Source organism: Phacochoerus africanus, chromosome 13 (assembly GCF_016906955.1).
Source record: "Phacochoerus africanus isolate WHEZ1 chromosome 13, ROS_Pafr_v1, whole genome shotgun sequence".
Lineage (NCBI taxonomy): Eukaryota > Metazoa > Chordata > Mammalia > Artiodactyla > Suidae > Phacochoerus > Phacochoerus africanus.
Window position 1 is genome coordinate 23,615,652 of NC_062556.1, and position 20,534 is coordinate 23,636,185.

General features: G+C 47.0%; 1 protein-coding gene across 5 annotated transcripts in view; it reads left to right on the forward strand.

Annotated features, from left to right (window-relative positions):
• ENOX1 (ecto-NOX disulfide-thiol exchanger 1) overlaps positions 1-20,534 on the forward strand; it is a 659,885-nt gene that overhangs the window by 492,740 nt on the left and 146,611 nt on the right. For all 5 annotated transcript variants that reach the window (XM_047756005.1, XM_047756008.1, XM_047756006.1 and 2 more), the window contains one exon: positions 3,909-4,121. In XM_047756005.1, the coding sequence (XP_047611961.1) occupies positions 3,909-4,121 (213 nt within the window). The remainder of the gene's footprint in view (positions 1-3,908; positions 4,122-20,534) is intronic.

Consider the following 20,534-nt stretch of genomic DNA (forward strand, 5'->3'; position numbering starts at 1 on the left):
TTTCTCCGTGGTCTTTCCGCTGAATCCCAAATTGAATCTGCAGTTGGTTATTGAAAATAACCATTCCCTGGATTTCCTGTCATGGCTCAGTGATTAACGAATCTGACTAGGAACTGTGAGGTTGAGGGTTCGATCCCTGGCCTCGCTCAGTGGGTTAAGGATCTGGCGTTGCCGTGAGCTGTGGTGTAGGTCGGCAGCTACAGTTCCGATTAGACCCCTAGCCTGGGAACCTCCATATGCCGCGAGCACGGCCCCAGAAAAGACAAAAAAGAAAAAAAGAAAATAACCATTCCTGATGCCCTCCTATAGCCATTCAGAGGGAGCTGCTGACTTGGTCGTAATTAACAAAGTCTGGTCTTACGTGGCAACAGATACTGACTAGACTTAGCAGTTGCGTGTTAACCAGTGTTCTCACAGTTAATTTGAATGTCAGCACATCCGTCATCCATCAGCCTGCCTCAGAAAGTTCAGAAATGAGAATGAAATTGGGAGTTTTCAAAACTATGTACTAAGCCATATATATGTATAAATATGAGATACACAATATCATAGAGATTTTTAACTTAGACGTATACATATATTAAGAAAATGGAATTCTGCCTACTATTTATTCCTTGTTACAATATTAGACAGTCTCTTGCCTGCTGACTTTTAAAATTGTGTATTCTCAATTGCTTAATCCTCGGATTGTATTTTCTCTTTCTGAGAACAATTAATTAACTGTAATCTGCTGGTGAACTTATGCTTTAGGTCTGGGAGTAAAAAACAATAAGATTGGCTTGGCGTTCCCGAGGTGGCACAGCAGGTTAAGGATCCACCGTTGTCACTGCCGGGGCTCATGTCACAGCTATGGCATAGGTTCGATCTCGGCCCTGGAACTTCCGTATGCCCTGGGCGCAGCCAAAAATAAAAATGAAGATAAAAACAATTTGGTTTTTTTAAAGATCATCCGAACAGACATCTGTTTTTAAAGTTCAAGTGTGTTCTTCCTGATGATAAATTAGGGTGTTTATGAACTGAGTGACCACAAGCAAGAGGAAAAAAAAAAAGATGGGCCCCGTATGCGAGTGAAAGAAAGATGGAACCACATCGCTCTCTCTCCTTGGAAGCTCTGTAACAAAAACATCCAGGATTTTTCTTTGTGTGACGTAGAGATGAAAGTCACAGCCAAAGGGAAAAATGGTCCATGAAGTCAGAGTTCTCTTTTTTCTTGTTATTTTTCAAGAGGAAAAAAAAAAAAAAAAAGGATTTCCTCTAAGCATTCGTGCGGTTTCTGCTGTCTTTTCAGAGGCCCATTCTCCTAACACATATTGGCAGGGAGAGAGGCAGAGAGTGTGAGGGAGGCAGAATTTATTCCGACTGTAAGCGTCGCAGTGGGGCTCCCAGAAGCATAAGGCTAAATTATGGGCCTCTCCACGGGCTGAACGCAGTGTTAAGTTACGTGATGGATTCTATCTTATACAAGCCGCTCCGGTCCATGAAATGAGATAAGAACCCACTACAGCTGGAGTTCACTGAGGGGTTGAACTCAGACTGAAATTCCAGAGTTAACGAAACCACATGAACCAGCTATGGCGCTGAGCAAGTGCACACTGGCTCCCTGTGGGCTGTGATGGGCAAGGAAACGCCAAGCTTTCCCATGCAGGCCACCCCGTGGACCCTTCCCAGGCCAGTTATCTCCTTGGGGTCAGGGTGTGAGGCCAGAGGGGCAGGTGTGCACAGGAAAAATGCTTGATTCCCCAAGCCCAGATTGGCACTGCCCAGGTGAGGGAGGGCCCAGGATGCTGGCCCAGCTTCAGAGCAATTTCCACCCTGGAGAAGACCGACCCCCCTCCACGGGCACTGGGCTGGGGGACTCTGCCTTCACTCAGTGCGTGTACCTCCTGGGCAGGCGGCAGCCGCAGCAATGAAGTTGTGCCCTGGTCTGGGAGGGGGTCTCTGGGAGCAAAGATGCTCCTGGTATTTCTCCAGGGCTCTGCAAAATTCACAAACCACTCCGCGCAAATGCAGGCTTCGTGTGGTGTGTAAAGTACTAACAACAGTGGTCAATTACAAAACATCTGGTGAGTCAAATAAAATAAAGAGCTTTAATGACCAAGTATGAGCCACCCTCTATCTGCTCACCTGGAGTGTCTATACATATACGGATGTATGCATCTGTGTGAGTGTGGGTTATATCTGTAAACAATATATGGGCGTTCCCATTGCGGCTCAGGGGTAACGAACCCAGCTAGTATGCATGATGACATGAGTTCAATCTCTGACCTCACTCATTGCACTAAGGATCCAATGTTACCATGAGCTGTGGTGTAGATCACAGACATGGCTCGGATCCTGTGTTGCTGTGGGGTAGGCCGGCAGCTGCAGCTCCGATTCAGTCCCCAGCCTGGGAATTTCATATGCCACAGGTGCGGCCCTAAAAGGACAAAAAACCCCAACAATGTATATAGTAATATATAAACAATATAATACACACCCGGTGTGCAGGGGTGTCTCTCATTTATCTCCAGTGGCCGGAGCATGACAGGCACTTGGTATTTGTCACATCCATGAGTAAGAATCTAAAGCACTCAGTCTAATTTTGCTCCTTATTTTTAGAATTCAAACTCTCCGCCGTTTACTTGGAAAAGGCAGGAGATTTTTCCTTTTTTATTAAAAAAAATGTTTTTAGCCGTATAGTTAAAATGTGCTAGTTTCTAGGATATTTTTCTTAAATCCCATTTTCTCAGGGTAGGAAAAAAACCCATGAAAGGCTTTTGTCCTCAAGTTTGTCTGGAAAATACGCAGTGAGCCTTCAACATTGGGTTCGATTAATGTTGTAATAGCTGACACACCACTTCCAGTTCTGATTAAATGAGTTACATTCACACTTGCTTTTTCTCCATCTACAAACCGTACAACACGGTTCCGGTAACTGTGTGCAAACAGGCAAGTCTCTTGGCTTCTCTGAAATGAACTTCATCACTTATTTACAGGCGGAACCTCCTGTCCCCTCATCCCAGCCCCACCCCACCCCGTTCAAACCAGGTTCAGATGGGTTTCTAACAGCCTTCCAAAGCAAACACCACTCACGCCAGGAACAGGTCCTCTTTTGTTGAAAGCAAAGAAATATTCTAATTTCGAGCTTAATCAAATCGGTTACATTAAACCTAAAGTGAAATCAGTGGAACAAGAATTGACGTATTCCTACTACCACCTTGGGAACAATATCTTACATTACACCCGCTTTTAAAAGTAACTTAATCTGTCATCCAAATCTTGATGACAACCCAGCAGATTCTAAGTCAGAAAACCAGTATCGCTGTGTACTATTTCTGATGAAAGAGAAACGAAATGAACTGGCGAACAAATAGGTGAGTAACAGTTTTCCAAGCCAGTCTCAAGAAAGAGAAGTCTGGGTTTGATGGAAGGATGAGGGTCTACTGTATTTTAAAGGATGCTCAGAACAGATACTGACTCACAGACTGAAAAACTTAGGGTTTTCAAATGAGACAGGTTGGGGGCGGAGTAGGGAGATGCACTGAGGGTTTGGGATGGACGTGCAATAAAATTTGATTGTGATGATTGTTGTGCAGCTATACATGTAATAAAATTCATTGAGTAATTAAAAAATAATAAAAAAATAAAAAATAAAGGATGCCCAGAACAGACCTTCTGCAATCGAGCTCATCAGATTGGTAGATGAGAGCATGAACCACCTTCTTGGGTGGCTCTGCGGTACCGTGGAGTTAGATGAGAAAAGAGAAGCTGAGTGATGATGGGGCCGTCAGTCGTGGGGAAGCTCATGGGTCAAGTTCTGAAAACATATCCATTGGGATGGACTGTGCTCTGCCTTGAGAGAGGAACCAAAGCGGAAACCCAAATCTTGCCTCCGCTTGACTTGGGCATTGGTGATTTTCCGTTTCCAGACGACAGCAAGTTTTCAGAGGCCATCACTGTGCTGCTGTCCTGGATTGAGCGAGGGGAGGTGAACCGGCGGTCCGCCAACCAGTTCTACTCCATGGTCCAGTCGGCCAACAGCCACATCCGCCGGCTGATGAACGAGAAAGCCACCCACGAGCAGGAGATGGAGGAGGCCAAGGAGAACTTCAAAAACGCCTTAACTGGGATCCTCACGCAATGTAAGTAACACTTGGGAGGGGCCATCTCTTTTGTTGTGAGTTTGCCTTTTCTTGTGTCCTCATTTTTTTTTTTCCCATTTGGGGGTAAGTAGTCCAGTAATTTCCCATCTTATTCCATAACGAATGGCAAACCTCATAACCTATGTCATGTCCTGGGGCAACTTGGAGCAGCATGGACCCCGCCCCCGAGAGCTTACTTCTCAAGGTGAGCAATGTTTCTGTAGCTTTTCGGCAGAACACCCAGTCCCGTCCCCAGGGGTGGGACGGACAGATGCTTCTGGGGATGCTGGACCCACCGAGAATTCACACCACCCCTGCAGGGCGGCCACCCCCACCCACCCTCCTGCCTGGCGGGGGGCGCCAACAGTAGGAAGCAGCCCCTGATCACCTTTCCCACGTGGTCCTTTAGGAGGGAGGTACCATCAGAAAAAGGATCCTTTATGTGAGGTGAGCCTTGGCTGTCAACACGGGCAAGTCAGAAGCAGAGATGTTTCTGCAGTGTTATTTTTTTATTTTTGTTTTTTTTTGTCTTCATTTGGAAAGCAAATCACCTTAACCACTTAATGCCGGTAATTTTTCATGTCCAGATCCTAAATTGATGAGCAGGCATAAAGGAGGTTTTCTCGTAGAACAGTAGTCAGGGTAATTACCCAGGGCTCTATTCAAAAAAAAGGGCGTGTGTTTTTTTGCGGGCGCTCTCTCTGTGTCTGTGGTTATAATGCATCACGGCGGCTGATGTGCCTTCGCGTGGTAAAAGCCGCTGAGTGACACTGTGACAGTCCCGTCGCTGTCTTCCACACCAGGTGCAGGATCCCCCACGGGCCGGCGGTCTATGCAATTTACATGTTCGTTGTGAGAATAAGTATTCTTTTCAGTGAGGGGATGTGCCAAAATGCCAATCACCTCTTTCATCAGTGTAAACCCCAGCAATAATGTACCCATCAGGATGAGGAGTGAGAAGGGCATGAAACAGCAGGATCTTAACTACAAATGTGTTTTAGGTGACTTTGTTGTCTAGAGATCATTTTGGCTGCAGCGTTAAATATCGTATAAGGAAACTCCCAAACATAAACTCTGAGCAGTGACCAAATACCAACCCACCTGGGACATCTGTCTTTATAGAAAAAAGAAAAAAAAAAAGGAAAAGGAAAGACAGGAAAACAGAACTGCTGTATCTGAGAGAGGCATGGTCAGATGCCTTACCTAGAGTCCCCGGTGGTGAGCAATTTCCTTTGACCTGACTGCGCATGCCTAGCAGTTCTGAAGTTGTGCTTGTCTGGGCTTGGATCAAGTACTGATACCGAGACTCCCTTTAAAGGAGGGAAGCAGAGGATGGATTAGTAGGTAGAGAAGGGTAGGGTGGGTTGCCGGCAGAGAGGAGCGGGAGAGAAAGGCCACACCATGCCAAGAATGCCATTCCTGCAAAGTTATGGCAAGAAGCCAACTGCCTGAACAGTAGGACGATGGCCGATGGCTGATTGCTGATTGCCTTTTGTTCAGTAGCCTCAGTTTTAAATAAATCCTCATTTCTGTGCAGTGTACAGTCCCCTCGGGCAGGAAAGACTCAACCCTTGACTCTCACAAGGAGAAGAGCAAGGCAGGCCACACTGTAGAATAAGGGAGGATTTGGGTTTTTCTTTCTGGCAATAAAAAAGCACCTGTTGGAGTTCTCTTCATGACTCAGGGGTTAATGAACCCGACTAGGATCCATGAGGATGCGGGTTCGATCCCTGGCCTCGCTCAGTGGGTTAAAGATCCTGCATTGCCATGAGCTGTGGTGTAAGTTGCAGACGTGGCTCAGATCCCAAGTTGCTGTGGCTGTGCTGTAAGCCAGCAGCTACAGCTCCGAATTGACCCCTAGCCTGGGAACTGCCGTATGCCTGGGTGCAGCCCTAAACACACACACACACACACACACACACACACACACACACACACACACACACACACGAACTGCCGTATGCCTGGGTGCAGCCCTAAACACACACACACACACACACACACACACACACACACACACACACACACACACACACACACACCCCACCTGTTAAAAACAAGCACGGCTAGCCCAGGGGTGAAACCTGTGAGAGACAAAAAAGTCCAGCATGTGGGGTTAGAGACATCAGCGTTTAACTCTTGATAAAAGCAGAATTGGAGGATGGGGTTGAGATCTGCAGCAACGATGGGCCTCATGATGCTGGACCTGGGGGTTAAGCATCTGGCCACAGGCAGATGCGAGCACCGCAGGCTGCTGCTTCTGGAGCCTGTACCTGTGTGTATCACATAGCACGCAGAGAAGCAGAGGGGGGTGAGTACAGGTGACCCTTTATCAACACGCAGGGAGTTAGAAGCTTGGACCCTCTGCATGGTGAAGAATCTTTGCATAACTTTACAGTGTGCCTTCCTATCTGCGGTTCCACAACCTCAGATTCAACCAACCACGGATGCAGCAGTATTGCAGTATATGTAAGTGGACCCATGCAGTTCAAACCCGCATTGTTCCAGGGTCTGCTGTGCTCTTGCTCCCTGAAAAGCAAGGCCAGAAATTTTGGAGAGAAATCCCGCTTCACGGAAACCACCAGACTAGAGGTTATTATTATAGATATATTTAGGTACCTCATCTACAAAATATCAAAAGTGAAATTCTTGCTTTTAAGCTTTAAACTTGTTCCTCTTTGGGTTTTAACATCCCCCTTTAATAAATTCTCAGACCAAAACCCTGTAAGTCCTTTTTATACCCACTGTCCCCCACCAGCAAAGGCCACATCTAGGAAACCCATTGTTTGAACATGCAGAATTGACCCCCCTTTTCTTCCTCTTCACCACCACCATTCAGTGCAGGCCACCTGACCTACAGTAAGAACCTGGTATGTCAGCTAGATACTATGTCCATCTAACAGAAAACCCCACCACACTGTGTCTTAAATGAAGTATTTCCTTTTCATGCACAGTGAAATCTAGATTTGTGTCTGTTGGCACTGGTTCAGTGGTTCAGGCTGTTAATAAGCCTGAGGTTTCTGTGATGCTATTAGCCTCCCTAGATGGGTAAGAGGGCTGCAGTTGCTCCTGCCATCACATCATTTTTTTTCACGGATCTGAATCACCTAAGAAAAAGGGGAGGAAGAAAGAGGAAAGGGTTGCACCTGTAAAGTGGGAAAGCAAAACTGGCCCAAAGAGCCCCAGCAGACTTCCATTTATGTCTCATTGTACAGAGTTATTATATGTGGCCATGCCCAGTGACAAGGAAAATAGGAAATGTCCTTTTTTGATTGGGCTCATTGCTCTCCATCATAAAACTGGAGTTCTCTGAGTAAGGAAGGAGGGGAGAATTGCAGTTTCTGCTGTGTAATCCCTCCTTTCCTCCTTCACTCCAGCTCAGTCTGTTTTTCATACATTGTCTGATGTAACTCGGAGCCTATCTTCCCCACTTAAATCCCTTTGCACCTAAAATGACCTTCCTTCTCACATGCCCAGCGCTCTCCGGGCTTGCCTCCGTGTCAGCTTTCCCTCAACTCATGACATGTCATCCCCATCAGCTTCTTTCGTGCCGATCCCATCAGAGCCGCCTCCCACCTCTGAGCCTTTGCACATCTGTTCCCTCTGTCCGGTGTGCTCTTCCCTGCACTCTTCGTGCCTGAATCCTTCTCATCCTGTAAGTCCCTCCCTCCCAGAGGGGGCTTCCTGACCCACCCCTGCATCTCATCAGGTCCTCGGAGCACTGGTCCACATGGGTCTCATTTAATGAGTCATCTGCTTTCCGTCCGTTATTATAATAAGCATCACAAAGGAAAGGACATGTCTCTCTTAGTCGCTGATACATATCAAGTGCCTGGAACGTGGAAATATGCAGAAAACCTTTGGTAGATGAGTGAGTGAATGGATGAGCACATTGGAAGGACAGAAGTCTGAAACACTGAGTCCAGAAGCTTCCAGGAGCCTCACAGAACAGTTCGGCATTGGCGCTACCACTGTCTATGGATAACGGGGTTTCACCTTGTGTGTGTAATCAAACATTTTTTTTGTCTCTTTAGGGCCACCCTCACGGCATATGGAGGTTCCCTGGCTAGGGCTCCAGTTGGAGCTGTAGCCACCGGCCTACGCCAGAGCCACACCAACCTTGGGATCCAAGCTGCATGTGCCACCTACACCACAGCTCACGGCAACGCCAGATCCTTAACCCACTGAGCAAGACCAGGGATGGAACCCACATCCTCATGGATGTTAGGTTCACTAACCACTGAGCCACGATGGAAACTCTGCAATTTTTTTTTTTTTTTTAAAAGAGCTCACCAGCTCTGCTTTTGTCGGAAATTGCTCTCTTTTCCCAGACCCTTGGTAACAGGCTAGAGGCTATTAGGAGAGCTGGGGCAGAAGAATAAACAATAAATGAAAGCTCATGTTGACATCTCCCCATTTGTCACTGTCTGACATCCTGTACGTTCTCCCATCTTCCTATTACTATTTGTGAGGTTCCCCCTTAACCCTGGCATTTGATTCTGGGACGGATTCCAGCAGCCAGCAGTTGTCAACAGAGATTGTGAAAACCCCAGCTGCACTTGACAGCGCCCCCCCTCCCCAACCGTGAGCTGTCCAGGGGGTCCTCGCCCCAGTCACTGAGGGCCCGAGGGACCTTCATGTGCATCCCTGATTGCCAGGACCCTTCAGGATGACCCCAAGATGGCAGGGACTTTAAATGGGCGCCTCAGCTGGAATGAAGCCTGCGAGGTAGAACAGGAACATTGCATGGCTCACTGAGCAATCTCAGAATTTTCCATTCGTTCCTCTGTGCTTTTACAAAGCTGACAATTCCCCAGATGCAAAGGGGAACCAAATTCTACCCACGAAAGCCGTCATGAAAATATTAGCAGTAACCTAGCTTGCTGGGTAGATGTGTGTTCATATTCTCATCCTTTGAATTTTTAAATATATCTCAGTTCACGTCTGGTGGACTTGTGTTTGTCTCAGCCCCTTTTCCGGCTTCCCCCAGGTGGCCTCAGGGTGAGTTGGGTGTCCATACACAGAGCTGCCTCTAAATCAATAGCTGCGCAAGTCCACAGCCTCTGCGTGTGAAGACACATATTTGCCATATTTTCCCAAAGACAGAACCAGTCATACCCCCATTTATCGGCATGCATATTCCTGGCAAACACCCCAGGAGTCCCACTTGGCTTGGTCCTTTTGAGTTAGATTGGGATACCAGTAAGGTTCAGGACCTACCTCTCAGCTTGTTTTCCCCACAGTGGCTGGAAATATGGTTATTTGGCGATTGCACCCTCCCCCATAAATGACCCCCCCAGTGTCACTGCCGTTCGTTCCCCTAGCATCCCAGGGGCGCCTCTCCATTAGAAAGTCCGGTTTCAGGGAACCGTTTGTAGGCAGTTTGGAAGCAGGTATATTGTTGAGCCAGTGTATTCCAGCAAGTGGGGCCAGCCCGGTATCCTGGAGGGAGGACCCACTGAACAACTCCCAGGAACATTCAGGTATATTCCAAGCACATTAAAAGTGTGGTCCCTATATAAGCTTTTTGGAAATAGCCAGCTGGTGGAACAGGAGACGGGAAATTCCATTGAGTGTTGATTCATTAAGCTGGATCGAAGGCACACATCTCCTTGTCTTACCATATTCGCCCTGGCTTTCTTATTTGAACAAAAAGCATTTGCTCAAAGGCAAAAAATCAAGAGCCGTGAATAATAACATAAAGAAAACATGATTTATTTCAAGGTCTTACATCAAAGGCCAGCAGTTACCTTCTAGCTTTGTTGGGTCTCTGTTCTGCCAACATTTAAGTTCTAACCTTCTCTCCAGGATTGGATATTTAAAGCAAATAGAGGAGTTTCCTGGTGGCTCAGGGGGTTAAGGATCTGGTGGTGTTACTGCTGTGGCGCAGGTTTGATCCCTGGCCAAGGAACTTCCACATGCCATGGGCACGGCCGAAAAAAAAGTGCACAGGCATTGTTGCCACCTGAGCCTTGGCGTAAAGTGTCAAAGAGCAGCAATTAAACCCAACCTAGAGTTGGGGGAGTACAGTATCCACACACGTCTTAGGATCGGTTTTTCACGTCTGACCGCGGATGTGTGGTTTTCGAAGACTGGGTGAGAGCATCATCTGTCCCGTTGGGGCACCTGGGGCTTTGCCCTCCTTTCCGGGCCAGCTTCATGGATCTCATCTGCTAGATGTGGATGCGAATCCTCTCACGCTTATGTCATCGTATCCTCGCGTCATCCTTGTGTCGTTGCTTAACCTGTCCATCGCGCAACACCTTCCCACCTGAGAGGCTTTCTCAGCTTTTGATCTTTTCTTTTTAAACATGGGTACCTCATAGGAACTCCCCGTAGGCCTGCCCATCTTGAGTTTTTCGGTGATGAGTGAAGCTTGTCATTTCCAAGCTCAAAGAGGAGCTGTTTCGAAAGTTGAAGAAGCATGTCGCACAGCGCTCACTTATTAATATGCATGCCAGGATGATCAATTGTGCATGCCTTGTTCCAACACACACGTATCTAATGAAAATTTAAACACTCCATGATAGGCCCACTCGGGCACTTGCCCAGCACGCTTCCTGGTGAGAGAGGAGAGAGGGAAGGGAGCAAAGTGGGGAAAAGGCAAACGGGAAGCAGACGGCAACGACAGAGAGGGGCTCATTAATATTAATTTAAGAGTACCTACCATGCATGTCAATGAGCAGGACGGGGAAGTAGACATTGTCGAATATCAGAACTGGAGGGGGCCTCAGAGGCTCGTTGGCCCCCAAATGCTCTCCTTTTCTAGAGGAGGAGACTGAGGTTCAGGGAGGACATCTGATAGGCTCTAATCATTTGGTGGTTTCTGGGCAGATTGGAGCCCAAGCCTCTTGGCTCCTTGGACAGTTTGCTTTCTGTGTGTGTGTGTGTGTGTGTGTGTGCATGTGCTTATGAAAAATGAAAATAATCAGAGGAGGAGATTATAACTGTAAACTTACAGTTTACAGGTGGAGTGGAAGAAGTGTGCTAGCATCACCTTTGCATAGAGACACCGCCACCTGGTTAGAAAAGGAAGGCTTTGCCTCTGCTCTAACAGGACCCTCTTTCCCACCTCCCCATCCTTTGTCTGAAGTATTTCCCCTCCTTCCCAGGCCAGAACCGAAGCTCCTGTGACACCTCCTCCATGACGCCTCCCTGTCTATTCTGTACATCTAACTGCCTCCCTTTCTGCTCCCTCTGCAGTGCTCGTTAATCCTGTCTACTTGAGCATTTGATTATTTTCTCAGCATCAGGTTTGGGCATTTGGGGCTTTTCCTCTGTCCTGAGTTGAGGCTAAATAGAGACAGAAAGCATCTACTACTCTCTTTTCCCACCTCACAGCACCCCTTTCAGGCATAATTCTTGGAAGCACCTCAATACAGATACTGGTTGTTGATCAAATATTGTTGGTGGAAACGAAGGTGGTATTGGAAATTGGGCTGGAAGCTAATAACTGCAAAACATATTCTAAGTGTTGGGGAGTTCCCCATCGTGGCACATCGGAAATGGATCTGACTAGGAACCATGAGGTTGCAGGTTCGATCCCTGGCTTCGCTCAGGGGGTTAAGGATCTGGTGTTGCTGTGAGCTGTGGTGTAGGTTGAAGATGTGGCTCAGATTCAGCGTTGTGTAGGCAGGCAGTTGTAGCTCTAATTAGACTCCTAGCCTGGGAACCTCCATATGCTACAGGTGCAGCCCTAAAAAAAAAAAAAATACTCTAAATATTGGGTTGGGGAGTAAACCATGATCTCAACTGGCTTTGCTCTAATATGCCATTCTCCTTAAAGGTCAAATACATCGGCTATACTTGAGAATTTTGCAGAAGTAGTATTACAGCACTGTTATTAATGTTACTTTAACCTGGAGATCGGGAAGGTTAGAACCATCCTGCAGATTTGCTTTATACATTTATGATAGGAAATGGCATCAACCGCATCTTAGATCTCAAAAAGAGCCAACAGTGTTGAGACTTTCAACCAGCACCAAGAGATCCTGGTTCTGATTCCAGGTCTGATCCAAGCTTGACCATTCATTCGCCAGGTGACTTGAGGAAGGTCTTGGAAGCTCCTTGAGTCTTCATTCTCTCACCTCTATGGTACAAGGGTTTTCCAGGCAACCCCTAGGGTCTCTTCCCACCCTGACAATTCACCTGCCCTTATCATATCAAACAACATCCACCCTTGAACATCTGTGAATGTCTGAACACCACAGGCACCTGCCAGGACCCAGCCAAAATGTCATTAGTTCCTGAGCTGATCATGAAACAGGGGATCGGGTGGTTCTCCCTGCGCACGCCCAGACTCCGCCTTGCTGGGGAGGTTACCCTCCTGCAACCCCCCCTCCCCCGACAGAGTGTGTGTGGCCCCCTGCTGGTGATGCAGTCTGGACAGAACTCATGTCCAAGGGGCTGCATCTTGCACCGACCCTTCTCCTCTGCCACATCCTCATCTGTTTACTTGACTAAGCTCGTAAAAGCCTCTCTGAAATGTGAGGGGTTTCTGATCTCCGTGTGAACCTTGACCCATTTATGATAGGAAATGGCATCAACTGCATCTTAGATCTCATTCCGCCCCCCCACCTCCACCCACTTTCAGGCAGATGGGCATCCTCGTCCACATTTCTCCTGCCTAAAAAGCCCTTTTCTGAAATCATTTCCTTCTCAGGAACGTCTCCACTAAACATTTTTTTTTCTTTAATTTCCGCCAAGGGAAATCTGGCTCCTCTGTCTCTGCTGTCGAAAAAGAATTTTATGAAGTGTTAAAATGTTTTCCCACATCTCTGGCCATCATGGCTATGGTGCATGTGGGGGGGGGGGGGGAAAACCTCCCCATAACTGCTTCAGCGACTCAGTGGGCTTTCCACTGCTCCTTAAAAGCATAGAGATGGCTGTATTTGCCAATGTTTTAAGTGCTGCAAACATAGTTTTCATTTAAAAAATAATAATAATACCTCTTTGCTCTCGGAATAACTGCCCAGAGGAAAGTCTCTTTTATAAAGACTTTTAAATCAAGGGTGAACGTAGGATTTTCTATTTCATAGGACACCAAAGCTGATAGCAGAAGATGCTGGAAGCTGGCCACCACCGAGGTGAGCCCTTTTTTTTGGTATCTCCTTTAAGTCTTCCTTTTCAAAAAAAATAAGGTATCTATCTAGGACTGAGCCAAGCAAGGCAGTATGCTGTTAACACTGTTTTTTAATTTAATGACAACCGAATATGGGAGAAAAATTAAATCTTCCACTCTGCAACTTTAAAGAATTGTAGAAGCCTAGATTTCAAGAATTAGAATATAAACGTTGAGTGGAACACAGAAGTTCAGGAACTGTCTTAATTCCTGGGAGCTAAAGATAAAAACCCTGGAGTTCCCATCATGGTTCAGCAGTCATGAACCCACCTAGTATCCAGGAGGACGCAGGTTCGATCCCTGGCCTCGCTCAGTGGGTTACGGATCCGGCATTGCCGTGAGCTATGGTGTAGGTCACAGAGGAGGCTTGGATTCCTGGGAACTTCCACGGGTGCGGCCCTAAAAAGCCAAAAAAAAAAAAAAAAAGAACCTTGCCACCTTAATCTGAGCCCAGTTGGTAAGAACTGGGAAAGAAGCCACTGCCTAGCATGAGGGGGAGGGGGCGCTCTGAGGAAGCAGTCTCTGAGTTACTTTGGAGTGCATCCACACTTTAAAAAAAAATCCTTCACAAAAAAGTTTTTAAAGCCAGCACGCTTTCAAATTAGATCAGAGGAAAAGTGAGATACCAGGAAAGTTCCTTGAAGGCAGAGATGAGGCATTCTTGACTCTGTGCAACTGAAAAAGAAGTGCAGCCTCGTCTTTGTGCCCCAGCTAAAGATCACTGTCCAGGGTGAATCATGAAAAGTAGCCACAGACAGCTTGCGAGGATGTCCATTGAAGGAGAAGGACTGCCAAGGTGTGTAGACACAGCCTCCCGCCCCCGCCCTGCTCTAGCAGGTGCTTGTGTGCCCTGCAAAGCCAAAAGTATTTGTTGTCAGTTTCCCTGCAGAAAGTTCACTGACCCCCTGGTGCCATGGGATCCCAGGGGTAGAAAGGATATTCCGGATTTACGTGTCCACCCGCCTTGAACTTGGGTTTCCGACAAGCGGAGGTTTCTCTAGACCATACAGCTGATTGGTGGGGAAGCCGCGACCTCAGCACTGTGGGCTGCCTGAACCCCTGCCTTCCCTTGGGCAGCCCCCAGCCGAGTGTGATTCCCAGACCCCTAAAAGCACTTCCTCGGCCCCACCTCAAGCTTCCTCTGCTGAGGCTTATGCTTCAACAACAGGGATAAACAGAATTAGGGTGGAATGGATTTTAGATTAAAGTGGTGCTGAGAGGTGTCAGTTGCAGTCTGGTGGGCAAATGGGCAGGAGCTTTTTTCCCAGACCCTAGGTTGCTGCTTCGCTGTGCTTCAGATGCCTCAGCAGACTTTTGGAGAGGGCTTGGTGCAGCTCCTTGCCCCATCACAGCCTCAAATATTTGGCTTCTTTGCATCAGAACATTCTGCTTAAGAGTTCCCATTGAGGCTCAGTGGTAATGACCTGGACTTATATGCATGAGGACACAGGTTCAATCCCTGGCTTTGATCAGTGGGTTAAGGATCCAGCATTGCCTCGAGCCTCGATGTATTTTGCAGATGCAGCTCGGGTCTGGCGTGGCTGTGGCTGTGGCATAGAGCAGCAGCTGTAGCTCTTGATTCGATCCCTAGCCTGGAAACTACCATGTGCCGGGGATCCCTAAAAGCAAAAACAAACAAAAACAAATTAAAACTGCAGGTATTCTTAACTATTTTTTTGCACTGTTGAGCATTTCTTATAGGATTTCCCATTGTGGCTCAGTGGTAATGAACTCGACTAGTGTCCGTAAGGACACGAGTTCAATCCCTGGTCTCTCTCAGTGGGTTAAGGATCCAGCTTTGCCGTCATCTGTGGTGCAGGCCAGACATGAGGCTCCGATCTGGCGTTGCTGTGGCTGTGGTGTAGGCCGGCAGGTGCAGCTCTGGTTCAACCCCTGGCCTGGAACCTCCATATGTCATGGGTGCAACCCTAAAAAAAGACCCCCCCCCAAAAAAAAATGTCTTATAATGATCTTATATAAAAAAAGTGTCAGAAGATAGGTCTGAGGCTGTTCAATGCAGCCTTATTAGTAATATACATAAGATTAGGTGGTTAAGATAAACTAAGTAAAAAAGAGCAAGATACAGCACGGTGTATGTCGTCTTACCGCCTTTATGTAGGCACAAAAAGATTGCACGGAGAAAAATATACACCATGTGTATTTTATTTGTAACTTTTTCTCTGGATGCATAAGCTATTAATCGTGGTTGCCTTTGAAGAGAGACCCTGGGCCCTGGTCAGGAAGGGAAGGCAGACTTTTGACTTTTCATTTGATTCCTTTTTTCTTATATACATACATTATTTTTATTTCATCAATCAGGATAATCTAGACACAGGGATGTATTGGATTTTTAAAAGCCTAATAAGTGCTCTATATTGTAAGGAACCATTAAAATTATGATAGACTTATGGATTTTTGTTCCATAACTTGCCAGCCTATTTGAATAGATGCATTAAGAAGAGGATCTGTGGTTCTCTGAAACGTACCGGGATTTATACAAAGCTTCAAAAAGTCACTGTCTGCCCAATATCCTCCCATTTCCCTGGACAATGTCACCCTTTCCTGCTTGCTTAAAAATTTGCTACAAGTAGGAACAGAGAGTTTGGGGTTGGTAGATGTAAACAATTCCGTTTAGAATGGATACGCACTGAGGTCCTACTGCACAGCACAGGGAACTCTCTCCAGTCTCTTGGGACAGAACATGATGGGAGAGAATATGAGAAAAGGAATATATATATAACTGCCAGACTGACTGGTTCACTTTGCTGTATGGAAGAAATTGGCAGAACGTTGTAAATCAACTATACTTTAATATAAAAAAATTTGGTAAAAGCACCTTGTTTCTTTTTTTTCTAATTTGAACAGCTTGTTTTTTTTCTTCTAGCCCCATTCCATTCCCCCAAAGAACCAGATTTCTGGCCTCCTCCAGCCAGGAAGGTGGGGACCCCAGAGTCTGCCATTTGCATTTTGGCTTCAGGTTTCACAGGGCTGTGATGGATTCTTGGTGTCATGACGCCTGGCTCTTTTTCCTCATCTCGAGACAAAACCCCGGCATGTCCTTTTTCCTCCTCGACTTGAAATTCCAGTCCATGCCTCTGTAACATACATTAAGGAAGGTTGGACCGAGTTAATTCTGTGTCCTGGGCTGCCCGCCAGACTGACTGGCAGGCTCCTGAGCTCAGGACCCAGAACCCGAGTGAGGGCCCAGAAGGCTCTCTGGGAATCGCTTTGGCAGCTTCCTCTGTCCTGTTCAACACTAACTACCCCTCCCTCTGGCTTGATCTGGGCATCCTAAGGACCCAAACCACTTACTCCCTGCTCTGCAATAATCCTTCAATCCAGGGCCAAGGCTCATCCGTCCCACCCGAGCTTTAAGTGTTTTTTAAAAATAACACTAACTGGCTAGGGTTGGGGGGGGGATGCAACTATTTCATTTGTTGCATGCCTTTGGAAATCTCTCAGGAGCTATTCACAGGGGATTTGGGGGGAAAAATGTTATCCCTTAAAGGAAAATGAAATTTCCTCTGAACCCTTCAGAGTTAAGGCTCTATTGTGAGCCCAGATAACAATGACAACAAAAATTAAGCTTGGAAGATTTGTTTGAGATGCTCTATGTAGGCGGGCCTACTGCCTATAAGGACTTAATCAGGTTCTCCAGATATTTGGGACACTAAGTAGATTGAAGGTTCTTTCACAGATGCTGGGCTGGAACAAAAGACACAGGGGGCGGGGAGTTCCTATCGTGATGCAGAGGAAACGAATCCGACTAGGAACCATGAGGTGGCGGGTTTGATCCCTGGCCTTGCTCAGCGGGTTAAGGGTCTGGTGTTGCCGTGAGCTGTGGTGTAGGTCACAGACGCAGCTGGGATCCGGCGTGGCAGTGGCTGTGGTGTAGGCCAGCGGCTACAGCTCCAATTGGACCCCTAGCCTGGGAACCTCCATATGCTGCGGGTGTGACCCTATAAAGACAAAAGACAAAAAACAAAAAAACAGGGTGCTAGGCCTCTGAGACAGGCACTTAGGAGGACAGGGGAGAAGGTCTGAGCCTGTATCCTTTGGAGGAGCCTGGCCTGACCTTTGTCTCTCAATGCTTTCTTTTTTCTTTCTTCTTCTTCTTTTTTTTTTTTTTTTTTGGTCTTTTTAGGGCGGAACCCTCAGCATATGGAAGTTCCCAGGCTAGGGGACCAATCGGAGCTACAGCTGCCAGTCTACACCACAGCCACAGCAACTGGAGATCCAGGCCGCGTCTGCGACCTACACCACAGCTCACGGCAACAGCAACGCCGGATCCTGAACCCACTGAGCGAGGCCAGGGGTCAAACCTGTGTCCTTATGGATACTAGTCAGGTTTGTTACCACTGAGCCATGACAGGAACTGCCTCTCTCAGTGCTTTCAATGCTTTTCTGCCCAGAGCTCAAAAACCAGAGCCTCGCACAGCCCCAAAGTCTGAGGTATTATGCTCGGTGTCAGGCTTCTTCCCAGAGAGAGAGCTCTTTTAAGTGTGGTCTGTTCCTGAGTCAGTGAATGTCCTGTTCTGAGCTCGTCTTTTCTGAGAAGCCTGGAGACAAGCCCTTCTCAAGATAATTTATAAAGTTCTCTTTTGTGTAAGACATTTGTTCGGATTTTTGTGTTTTTTTTTTTGTTTTTTTTTTAAGGACCATACCCGCAGCATGTGAAGGTTCCCAGGCTAGGGGTCAAATTAGAGCTGTAGCCGCCGGCCTATACCACAGCCACAGCAACGCAGATCTGAGCCTTGTCTTCAACCTACACCACAGCTCACGGCATCACCGGATCCTTAACCCACTGAGCGAGGCCAGGGGTCAAACCTGCATCCTCATGGATACTAGGCAGGTTGGTTACTGCAGAGCCACAACAGAAACTCCTAAGACATCTCTTCTGAAGTCAGCAGATGTCCCAGCAGTTTGAAGTGCAAGAGACGTTCCAAAACAAAGGGTTAAATTTTTTAGCCTTAGGATTTTTTTGCAATTCTCATATGCACCTGTTGTGTGTATAAGAGAATGAATCATCACTAGTAGGGGGTTCAGTTAATTGACCACCCAAACACTGAGGCCATGAGACTGATGAGGCTCCAAGGTGGTGGTGGCCTAGGGAAGCCAACCAGAACCTAAACCCGTAAGTGCCTCAAGGTTAGGGCATTGAAGGTCACGGACAAGTAATCACAAATAACCAGCGAGGCTTGACACTGGAGCCAATGCATAATCTCTTTGCATTGCCTCTGCCTTTTCTCTAGAAGTCTCTCCCCAGCTCCTATCTCTGGAGCACTGGTAACTGCTTCCGGTTTGGTGCTGCCCAATGAGAATCCATTTTTGCTAAAATAAACTTCAAAAATTTTAGTAGATCTTCAGGTTTTTTTTTTTTGTCTTTGTCTTTTCTAGGGCTGGGCCCGTGGCATATGGAGGTTCCCAGGCTAGGGGTCTAACTGCAGCCACAGCAACTCAGGATCCAAGCCGCATCTGCAACCTACACCCCAGCTCATGGCAACACCAGATCCTTAACCCACTGAGCAAGGCCAGGGATTGAACCCGCAACCTCATGGTTCCTAGTTGGGTTCATTAACCACTGCCCCACGATTGGGAACTCCCTCAGGTTATCTTTTAGCAAGAGGTTTGCCTCTGCAAAAAGCGACTCACAGTTTCCTCAAAGCTCCATTTCTCCTCCCTTGGTGTTCATGACACCTGCTGGATATGTTCCAGGGACTCTGTAATGACATCTGAAAGGGACAGTCAAGCATACTTTTGAAAAATCAGTCACTTTTCTTTTTTCCTTTGTTTTCGAGTAACCTAATTTAGGCAAACCTAGACACATAGAATTGGGTGTGGGGAAGGGTAGAATTTGCGAAGTGTGAAGAATAATTACAAATTCTCTCATGGAGAATTTGTATTTCTGTTGATAGTGCTTCCAACAGGTTGAAGTATATAACTGCTGTAGGCTTGGGTGGGGCCTTCCAGCTACCACTTTATAGACCCACAGGGTTGTAAAGACTCCGTGGGGGTCAATCTGAACCTCTTTTGCTCACAGCACAACTTCTGCATGCTCCCGTTTTGAACAAAGGCTGGTGCCATCTTGTTTAGTGTCAAAGAGCCCATTGAGTTGGTAACTAGCCGTTGTTGCGCGGTGCCTGGAACAAGTACTGTGGATTCTGCTGGAGAAGTGGTGAGTGGTGACGGAATTCACATTTGCTCTTTGGTCTTTCCTGCTGGAAACCATGAAGAGGGCATGCTCTTTCCCTGGGACCTCAATCCTGGCAGTCACCCTGATGTATGATTTTTAAAAATATGCTATCTTTGCATCACATTGGATGCATACCCTTGGAGGTAGTTTTTCCCTAATGGTGATGAATTTGTACTGACCCAGGCACTCTTCCGAATCCTTTTGTGTGCCCAGGAACTTTCCTTTGCAAGACACGTGGCTGGTTGAGGGGCAGTCTTCATAGAAAGAAGAGCAGTCAACCTGGCTTTGGAAACACAGTGCAAGTAGTTTTTAAACCCAATCTGAGTTACAGGGTTCTCAAGTTTCGATCTTTGGTTTAATTTGTTAATATGTGTGTTGGGGTGGGAGTATAAAACTTAATGAGAAAAGAGGTATACAAAGAATCATATTTAGTTTTGCTTTCAGTGAATTCTACAGTTGAAAAGAATGCAACTACATGATTTGAGAATGACCCAGAAAATTCAAGATAGATCTCTGAATTTCTGAACTTCCGATAGGCATTTCGGCTCCATCTAGATGACCATCACACATCTCAGATTCAGTCTGTCCATCAGCAAATACTTTATCTTCTTTCTCAGACCTCCACCTGTCCTCTCATCCTCTTTGTTTTGGTTTTTTTTTTTTTTTCTTATGGCCACACCCATGGCACATGGAAGTTCCCAGGACAGAGATCGAGTCTGAGTCCCAGCTGCAGCCTACGCCACGGAAGTGATAGCATTGGATTCTTTGACCCACTGCACTGGGCCAGGCACCGAACCCATGCCTCTGCAGTGACCTGAGCCGCTGCCATCAGATTCTTAACCCACCATACCATGGTGGGAACTCCTATACTCGTGCCCTGGTCTCTGTTGTACTTCTCAAGCTTGAGTCACCTCTTTCTTCCCTCGTAACAAGTCAACTTGCCCCACCCAGTGACTCCTTGCTCCTCCCTCCACTCCAGTGCTCTGTCTTAATTCAAGCCTGTATCGTCTTGAACAAATCCTACTTGCATGGGACACCTCTAGCCTACAGTACCAACTCACAGTCTGGCTTAGCACACACGGTCCTTCCTGACTCATCC